General features: G+C 45.2%; 1 protein-coding gene across 1 annotated transcript; it reads left to right on the forward strand.

Moving 5' to 3' along the window:
• The first annotated feature begins 1,311 nt into the window (after positions 1-1,311).
• Positions 1,312-9,848, forward strand: ARL9 (ARF like GTPase 9). The gene is made up of 4 exons (XM_083594065.1): positions 1,312-1,640; positions 4,894-5,062; positions 6,635-6,810; positions 7,982-9,848. The coding sequence occupies exons 1-4, from the start codon at positions 1,449-1,451 to the stop codon at positions 8,159-8,161; spliced, it is 717 nt and encodes a 238-aa protein (XP_083450191.1). The 5' UTR covers positions 1,312-1,448; the 3' UTR covers positions 8,162-9,848.

Consider the following 9,848-nt stretch of genomic DNA (forward strand, 5'->3'; position numbering starts at 1 on the left):
GTTACAAGACAAGAGTCCAGGTGAACCTCAAGAAGAATTTTTCCCGATACGTTATTCAAATTGGCACCCCTGTATGCCACCTTGGATTCCATGATGGGTGCAAGAATTTTAGCTGGATAGCTCAATTCCAGCATTGCAGGGCGTTGGGCTACATCAGGGTTTCCCAAATTTGGGTCTCCTGCTTTTTTGGACAACTAATCCCATCATCCCTGACCACTGATCCTGCTAGCTAGATATGATGTGAGTTGTAGCCCCCAAATAGCTGGAGAGAGACCTAAGTTTGGGAAACGCTGGCCTTAGAGCATCAGGGTCCCTTCCAACACTATGATTCTGTGACATCGGGTTCCGCTGCCCTTGTAGATCCTGCCACCTGAGGCAGTCACCTCACCTTGCCTCATGGGTGGGGTAGCCCATATTAACTTGGAAGGAAGTGAGCCTTCCCTATGGCCCAGGGGTGCCCACTTGAATAAAATATTTGGGGGGGGGAGATAAGCGCCACCCCACACAACTGATCACATGACATGGCACACACACACTATTTGAATGGCATTGCCCATCAACTTTGGAGGGGGAGGCCCCCTCAAATATTTTATTGGATGGGGGGAGCAATGGGTCCTCGGCATCTAGGAGTTGGCTCCTATGCTCTGACGGACTAAACTAGGCACCAACTGCTATAAAATATTTGAGGAGTGCAGCTCCCCTCCTCCGCACCCCCTCAATATTGAGGGAGATTCCCATTCAAATGGGGTGGGTGGGTGGCATGCAATCGGTTATGCAAAGCGGGGCTTACATCCCGCCCCCCCAAGGCCAGATTTAGGTTTGATGAGGCCCTAAGCTACTGAAGGTAACGGGGCCCTTTATATGTCAAGCTGTCCCTTGTCAACAACAAATTGCCACCGTTTTTTGTGTTGAATATGGTCATGTATGGACCTAATAGGTATCTCAAGCCATTTGCACATAACAAATAAGAGCCTACACAACACAAAGCACTTGCTGCATGTAGGTTTTATTTTGTTTTTTTTATCTTCTATTTTGGAAATGTACATCCAGTTTTTTCTCCTTTAAATTTCTTGGGGGTCTCCAAGAGAGTGGGGCCCTAAGCTATAGCTTATTTACCTCATACGTAAATCTCCCCTGCCCCCCACCCCCCAAATATTTTATTCAACTTGGCCCTCCTGCAAGAGAGGACGCCACTGTGGTGAGAGGGGAGCAATGCCGAGCGGGGCGGGAAGAGAGAGGGACTCCGACTCGGGACGGAGCAGGGGGAAAGGCCGGCCTAGCGGCCTCTGAGGGAGCGCGAGAACGCGCGCGGCGGGTGCGCGCCCTCCGCCGGCCGGCGCCCCTTCGCTCCCTTCCTTGGCCTGGGCGACGATGCCTCCCGCCTCACGGCAGGGGCGGCGCCCTGAGCCGCCTCCTTCCTCCTCCTCCTCCTCCTGCTGCTGCTGACTATGGCGGGCAGCCTGCGGCAGGTCGCTCTGGTGGGGACGGCGGTTGCTGTCGCCGGCGGGGTCGCCTACACGGTGTGGAGGAGCTATTTCCCCTCAGAAGTTGCTCAGGGGCCCGAGGAGCAAGAGCAGAAGCCCTTACTGAGCTCTCAAGAAAGGGCCGCCCTGGGCTGCGCAAGGGCCCCCGAGAGCCAGGTAAGCATATATATATATAGCTAGCCCACTGCGTTTCCCCGATATTATCTTGGAATTTTTTTAGGCCCGGTTCTCACGTGCAGCTAGCACGGAAGTTAGAACGCGTGTCTGGCCCTGCCTGCGCGCGTGTCAGGCTCGTCTGGGCGAAATAAATCCCAGCGCACAGAAAGGGAAAGGCAGCTCTTACTCTATATAGACTTCTGCTTAGGTTTCTGTCGCGTGAGACTCTCCATCCTACATTTCGAAAGAGGTGCAAGCCAGACGCGGGTGGGTCGCCTCCCGTGTGCGAGAATTACATTTGCCATCGTTGCACGAAATGCAGTCTAGACACTTGGAAGGTTTCACGCACACCCACAAATTTCCTTTCAGGGTTGTCGCTCCCCGTCCCCACCATAAAACTACTGTTTTTTTGCGCGGGGAAGAGCAGTGTCAGGTCCTAGTTTGGGAAGATCTGCTGCTGCTCTTGCTGCTAATATTGTACTTTGGAGGGTTTAATTCCGCTACATTGTCTGCTTCACTTAGCTGGGAAAGAGGAAATGCTAGGCAGCGTGTCTGGAGGAGTGGCAAAAGTTGCAGGAACCGAAGATCGCTTTATCTGCTGAAGTTGAATGCACAGGTTGTCACAAACCTTCTTTAATTCAGTGAGATATGCTTCTGAATGAATGTGAATCTGATCCAGCTACGTTTATATCCCACTTTTTATCCAAGGAGCTTAAATTTTGCATCATTCTGCCCTTCTCACCTTTATTCTCCCAGCAACCCTATGGGGTAGGTTAGGTTGAAAGACAGTGACAGGCCCAAGCTCACCCTATGATTTGAACCCTGGTCTCCCTAGTCCAGCACTCTTAACGACCACATCAGGTTGGCTCTCTTGCAACTTCTGCTAATAAAAAAAAAGACCTATGTTTCTGTGTCTGCCTAAGAGCTTTTGTAAAAAATAACAAAATGCCTACACAAATGTGCAAATCCCATGTGGAGATTGTCATGCCTCTCCCCCGTGGAGTTTTTCTGCAGTTTCCTACATGCAAATTCAACCCAAGCAACGATCCAGTGGTATCAGATGAAATGAGGTCATAAAGAGGGGTGTTGTGGAAGCATAGAAGCTCATTTTATAAATTCAGCTTGTCAGCAGTCACTGGCCTGGGCCACAAAAAAAAAACACATTTGCAGTGACCAAATTTAGGAGCTTTTGTAAACTGAAAGAAAGTTTGTTGTTTTCTGGCTATCAAAGTTACACAAATGTCTTAGCATAGCTACACAGGTGAGACCTGCAACAAAATGTTGCAGTGCGTGCTCCTCCCTTCCTGAATTGCTCCTTTTCAGCATGCCAGCCAAGCCCTTTTCCAGAATGCTATGAGCAGAAAATAGCTGAAGTAGAACATTCAATTCCCACTCCAGTTTTCTGCTTATTTTTCTGACGCTCAGCATTCCATGACTACTGAGCATGCTCAGTCTTCAATGACTATCTGGGGCTTTTGTCTACCTAAGGTTGTTTTGTTTGTAAAACAGCAACTTTTGCAAACCTCTGTATTTCCACCAATCAACCTCCCACTTGATTCCCTGCATTGCTATTCCAGTTATTTAGCTTTTAGCACACACTGTATCAGTTTGCTATTAGAAGGGAGTAAGGGCAGGTGAGGTGGTAAAAAAATACCTGTTGATTGGTTTGGTGGGAAGAGGGGAAGAACCTATCATAAAATAAGGGGCTAACTTCAATTTCTGGAAACATTTGGTAGCTTTTATAGTTCTCTTCATGTTCACTCTGATACTGAGGCATAAACATTGTGCTCTGCGGACTTCAGCAATGCTTTGAGGCCAGGGTTGGATTACACTAAAACCAGTAAGGTGGAATCCTATTAATGTCGTAGAGAGGAAAGAGATTAGAATAGAAACCCCCCTGAGGGTGGCTCTTCCACCTTGGCAGGAATCCGTTAAGGCAGGCAGAGCTGACTTGGTGATGATTCATGTTCAGCAGTTGGGTTTTGTTCTTTGCAGATTGCGTCTTCCCTCCTTCCCTTTTCTTCCTCTGTCAACTAATCTTCTTACCACCAGATTAAAGATCTGCCCCAATGAAATGAAGTCACAGAAGATTAAATTTAGTTTAGTAACTTGGGGGGTCAGGTTACCACTGCTGTTGTGTTACAATTTAAAAAAAAAAAAACCACCCTCAAAAAGTTTCCATTCCACCTTACTGCCCTTCCAGATATTCCCCCCCCACAGCTATATTTTATTTACTAAATCATATACTAAATCATATACATATACAGATTAATTACTTACTAAATCATATACAGTGGTACCTCGGGTTAAGTACTTAATTCGTTCCGGAGGTCCGTTCTTAACCTGAAACTGTTCTTAACCTGAACCACTACTTTAGCTAAAGGGACCTCCTGCTGCTGCCGCACCGCAGTGGCGTAGCGTGGGGGGTGCAGGGGGGGCCGGCCGCACCGGGCGCAACATCTGGGGGGGGCACGCTCGCACTCGCAGCTCTCTGCCCCTACCTGGCTCACTCACTCTCTCTCACTGCAGTGCTAGCTGTGCGAATCCGATCCGAGCCGCCAGGTCGCCGCCCACTGTGGAGGGGGTGGGTGCCAGGCGTGCGGTGCGGAGAGAGAGCGAGGGACTATCTGGGGGAGGGACAGTGCAGCGGCCGCCCAGCGCAGCGCTGAGCGCGGGAGAGAACCACACCAGACCAGCCCAGGCAGCAGCAAGAAGAAGAAGCTGGCAGCGGCGGCAGGTTAGGGGCTAGGGGGCGCAAATTACTTGCCTTGCCCCGGGTGCTGACAACCCATGCTACACCACTGCCGCACCGCCAGAGCAAGATTTCTGTTCTCATCCTGAAGCAAAGTTCTTAACCCGAGGTACTATTTCTGGGTTAGCAGAGTCTGTAACCTGAAGCATATGTAACCTGAAGCGTATGTAACCCAAGGTACCACTGTACTGTAGTGACTTTCCCTTATTAACTTTGACAGTTTCTCTTTTTTATGAAAGTAAAATCTTACTGTTAGGCAGTTTGGTTGAAGAAATCAGGGTGGTTAAGGAAGCTCTGTTGCTATCTGTTGTTATTGACAGTTATGGAGCCAGAAGGCATTTTACAGTTGCCTAATGTGAAATTTCCTTCTCATTTCCCCCTCTTTTCTGCCACACACAACCCCACCCTTGATGGCACCCCCCCCCAGGAAACATACAGTGCGCATGTCCATCTGGCCAGTATGTATCTCTGGCATGATCTGTTGGTTGTTTTGCCTTGTAGGATGTACCACCAAGTAAGCAAATCCTGGTTCTGGGTTTGGATGGAGCTGGAAAAACCAGTGTGCTGCACTCACTAGCAACTAACCAGGTGAAGCGCAGCACAGCTCCCACAGAGGGCTTCAATGCCGTGTGTGTCAGCACAGAAGAAATGAAGATGGAATTCCTAGAAAGTAAGCATAGGTATCTCATGAGAAACATTTTTTTGCATCCTTTGTTACAACATTTTGCTTAAGGAGACTCCTCCTCCTGGTAGCAGCTTTCTAAGATCTTGAGGAAGAGCCTTTTACATTGCTGCCCCCTGAGATCCTTTTGGTTATTTTAGAATGTTAGATATTGAACCTCAGAGTGTCTCCATGCAAATCGTGTCCTCTGTTGGCCCAAAAACCCCTCTGACGGTTACGTGCATCTGGAATTGATATAGTAAATAACCCTTGACTCTTTCATCTCAACTCTTTTTTGCATGGCAAATATACATAAAACACTATCAATGATTATGTCTCCATTGACTGTGGTTTTGCCTTTGAGGCTTGCAATGGTAACATGAAACACTGTCGTCTGTTGACCCCCTAGTCAGTTTCTACATGTTGGTTGGACAGCCTGTCCACTAGTTATTAAAAGACTGTGCTTGGCAAAATGAAACAGGACAGACACAAAAGTGTTTATTTTTTCAATTTATGGCATTTGTTTGTGGAACTCTCTCCCCAGGGAAGTAGTTAGCAAAAATAGCACTTTATAAAAACAAATCCCAGACTTTTATCACCGTTAAATGACTATTTTATTGCCGGGTGTTTTTCTCCACTATTTTATGCTTTTTAAAATTATTTTTTTTATCTTACAATACTATTTAGGTGTTTATGAAATTTTAAACATTGTAAGCCAGCCTGAGTAGTGCTTTTGCAGAGGAAGAGCAGAGTGTAAATGTTTTATGTTTATAAAGATAGGTGCTGGGTCAGGAATACAAGAATGAATAACTTATCAGAAAATGTCTGTTTGGTATAATAACTGAATGGTTAATAAGTGAATGACAAAGGGAATGGATATGATCTGTCTAAAGACTAATATGAGATACAAGACCCCAAAACTGTCCACTAGAAAGAAGTCCCAAATTAATTGAGTGCCCTGGTTTGCACATGACACTAAGACATGCTTTGTTTATCAGATCATGAGCTAACCGCAAGTTGTCCCCCAGCCAATCAAACAAATAATGAAAGCTTGTTTTGTTTTTTAGTCTCATGCCTTTGCAGCTTAATAAGCATCTGGAATGAGGTGGCCAAACAAATCATAATTAAGGAAGAATGCTGGGTTCACAAACAATGCCAAGCCATAGTGAAGACAAATCAAAATTCAAACGCTAACAGCAACCCCTGACTTCATATGGTGGTTATCTAGCAGTAAATTAACCATACTTAAGCTGCTGGGCAGGAGATCATGCTTACCAAAGAAAGCATGGTTTGATAAACAACAGCCATGGCCTAATGTTTTGAGTGAATGCATACTGCATTCAGTATTTTCCTGCATCTATATGTATTGTAAGAGATGACGGGTGGTGGTGGGAAACTGTTCAGGGAATTTTTCTGCCATGTCTGCGTTCTCCCTTAAGTTTTTTATTAATTCCTGAGTTCCAAAAAAACCCCATTTGAAAGCAGATGTTCCAGGGATACAGACGAGGGTTTGATGAACAATTGGGGGCTTTAGTTTGCAAGTTTGCTGATTCATTGTCTTCCTGCTCTGTTGACTTGCAGTTGGAGGCAGTGAGTCTTTACGGGACTATTGGAAGAAGTACTTGCCAAGAATCCTGCTACTAATTTATGTTGTGGACTCAGCAGATCATAAACGCTTGCCTGTTGCAAAGAAGCTTCTGCATCAGTTGGTCCAGAGTAACTCCACCTTACCTCTTATGATTCTAGCCAATAAGCAGGTAAATGTGAACTCTAGAACTTGGAGTATAATTTGTAGTTTTGTCTTTTGAAAGTGTGTCATAGTAGAATGGACATGGCTCCCCTGGGGGACAATTTCTAAGCTGATCCATTGTGAGTTGTGCATCTCAGTTTTTGATAATAACAGAGTTTCACTCTGGTGTCTTGCACACAGAGACTGAGACTCTCTTGTTTAGCAAGCTTCACCTTTATTTCTATCCCAGCTTCCTCTTTTATTTTGTTGGTGGTTTGTGCTCCTTGCTTAAAACCTTACTAGGATAGGTGGTGCTGTGGGTTAAATCACAGAGCCTAGGACTTGCCGATCTGAAGGTCGGCGGTTCGAATCCCCGTGACGGGGTGAGCTCCCGTTGCTCGGTCCCTGCTCCTGCCAACCTAGCAGTTCAAAAGCATCTGAAAGTGCAAGTAGATAAATAGGTACCGCTCTGGCGGGAAGGTAAATGGCGTTTCTGTGCGCTGCTCTGGTTCGCCAGAAGTGGCTTAGTCCTGCTGGCCACATGACCCGGAAGCTGTACGCCGGCTCCCTCGGCCAATAAAGCGAGATGAGCGCCGCAACCCTAGAGTCGGTCACAACTGGACCTAATGGTCAGGGGTCCCTTTACCTTTTTAGGATAGGTTGTTTTTGTTGTAATCAATTTAAATCCTGCCTTTCCTCCTGAAGTTCAAGGTGGCAAACCACATCCATTTAAAAAAAAATGTTTTAAAAAAATTCTGAAAGCAGTTACAATAAAAAATAGCATTCTAAAATCAGTTTAAAACATTCTTTCATCCAGTCATCTCAGGGTTACTAGCATTAGTGTCTTTCAGCCATCAAATGCCTGGGTATGCCTCGGCATATTTTCAAATTATTTGTAAAAGTTAATAATGAGGGAGATAGGCACACCTTGTCAGAGAGAGCATTCTACAAACGGAACCACCACTGAAAAGGCCCTGTCATGGGTCACAGCCAGCTGGTTAGTGGAAGCACCACTAACAAGGTCTCACTTGCCAATTGTAGGGTCTAAGATGGTTGATATTGCTAGCATTCCAAATGTGCCATTTTCTAATGGGGTCACAATGTGTTCTTTGTCCTGCAGTTCTCCAGGTGGCAGGTTACTTTGAAGAAAACACGGATAGGTAGATTAAGGTATAACCTTTTCCATTTCTCTTGGACAGGATATTGAAGGTGCATACTGTATCACAGACATTCATGATGCTTTGGCATTATCTGAAATTGGAGATGAGAGAAAGATGTTCCTGATCGGTACTCATGTAGCAGAAGATGGCTTCGAGATCTCTTCCAGCTTGAAAGACACACGGGAACTGATAGCACAGCTGGTGTCAGAAGTTGTGTGATGGATACTGGAATAGGGTACCATGTTAGGACCTAGAGTATTCTTGTCTTGCCAGCTTGCAGCCATAAATAGAGCTATTTTAAATTCAGATCTTATGGTGGTGATGGTGGTGGTGGTGATTCCTTGGGTATGGAATTGCAGTGAAGATGATTTCAAAGTCGTGAGGAACCTTGTGGTTTAAGTTGTAAAAGTAGAGTATGTGTGTCTTTGAAAAACCACCCTGTTTTAAACACGTGGAAAGAAATTGGGATTATTGGACACTCCCAAGTTAAGACGCCAAATACTGTATAGACAACTGCTGTTGCCATCAGTTGAGGCTCTGTTGTGTGGTGGTTTATACTGAATGAGAGGCTGACTTATGGAAAAGCAGCACAAATTTACATAGGAAGGTGATTTTGCTCAGAACATAGATCTACAATCCAAAGAACTAGCTGTGTGTACCCTGACACAGGGAGGCACTGGGATTCATGTTTCTGAAGAACTTCATGTATGTTTTCTCTTAGGCTCACTTCCTTAATTAGAAGGATTTTTTAAAAATCAGTGTAAGAGATTTTCCTATTCTTTTGATTCTGCAAGACTCTCCCTATTCGTTTTCTTCTTTCTGATATGTAGATTGAGTGTATTATAGCCTCTTTTTATAGAGGGTTTTGACATAAAATTGTTCATTCAGAGAACCATGAGACTTCCCAGTTCACTCACCTGTTTTCTTTGCCATGGTGAAGGGAGTGAGAGAGAGAGGGAGATCCCACAACCCCTTCATGGCCTCTCTGCAGAATAATCCCAGGGAGAAACAATATCTGAACAGAACCACTGTCCTTAACCCTTAGTATTTTCCTGCTTTTGTTAACTAGTAGTACTGGGGAAATCTAGACAAAGACATAATGAATTGTTGGGCTTTTCTTGTAGTCTACATACTTTAGTGTGGCCCTTTTGGCCAGTTGATCTGAGTGGAGCTGGTGAGTCAGTTAATTAGCTAACTGGCCATTTTTCTCTGCACTGATAAACAGAAGGGATGGCATTCTTGCTTTTTGATTGAGACTCGGGGGGGGGGGGACGTTTTACAAGGATTTTTACTTCTTTGCCAGCTCTGTGGCAAGAGGACAGGAAGAGCCATATCAGGGAGAGAGAGCAAAGACACTGGCAAAGGGATACCCTATCCTCTGTTGAGAGCTCAAGGGGATGAGAATGGAGGAAGCAGAATTGCCAGCCAAGCTTGCTTGACCTCTCAATTTATTCTGGGCTGCATTGGGCAGGGGACATCATGCCACTTATTTACTAATCAGGGCTCAATGAACTTTTGTTTGAAATCTTGGATCTGCAGCCATCACATATAATTTCACCCTGAAAATGGTAGCTTCCCCCTCAAAGGTCCAAAACAGTGTTATCAGGTGCCAGGATTAGTAAAACAAAATTCATGTCTCCCTCCCCCTCCCCTTGCTTAATTTCTCAGGTGATGTTAATGCAGACCAACCTGTATTGACAGTGACAAGATAAGGAAAACTACTTAAATACTGTACCTCTTATTACACTGAAGGAAATACTGTGTGTACATATATCCCTATTGCTATAGATACCTTTCAATGTTTTTGTTAACAGTAGAAATTGTACAGATGTTTTCTAGCAATGTCTCCCCTCCAGTTGTATGCTGAAGCACTTCCGTTATATAAAGACAGAATATTTTTATTCTA

The sequence above is a fragment of the Podarcis filfolensis genome (assembly GCF_964270895.1).
Source record: "Podarcis filfolensis genome assembly, chromosome: 17".
In the NCBI taxonomy this organism is placed as follows: domain Eukaryota; kingdom Metazoa; phylum Chordata; class Lepidosauria; order Squamata; family Lacertidae; genus Podarcis; species Podarcis filfolensis.

What these genes read in the sequence shown, in the direction of transcription:
- ARL9 (XM_083594065.1), top strand. Translation starts at nt 1,449, where the DNA reads ATGGCGGGCAGCCTGCGGCAGGTCGCTCTGGTGGGGACGGCGGTTGCT. An exon ending in CAAGGGCCCCCGAGAGCCAG is followed by an intron (nt 1,641 to 4,893) that starts GTAAGCATATAT and finishes TTTGCCTTGTAG; the next exon opens with GATGTACCACCAAGTAAGCA. An exon ending in TGATTCTAGCCAATAAGCAG is followed by an intron (nt 6,811 to 7,981) that starts GTAAATGTGAAC and finishes TCTCTTGGACAG; the next exon opens with GATATTGAAGGTGCATACTG.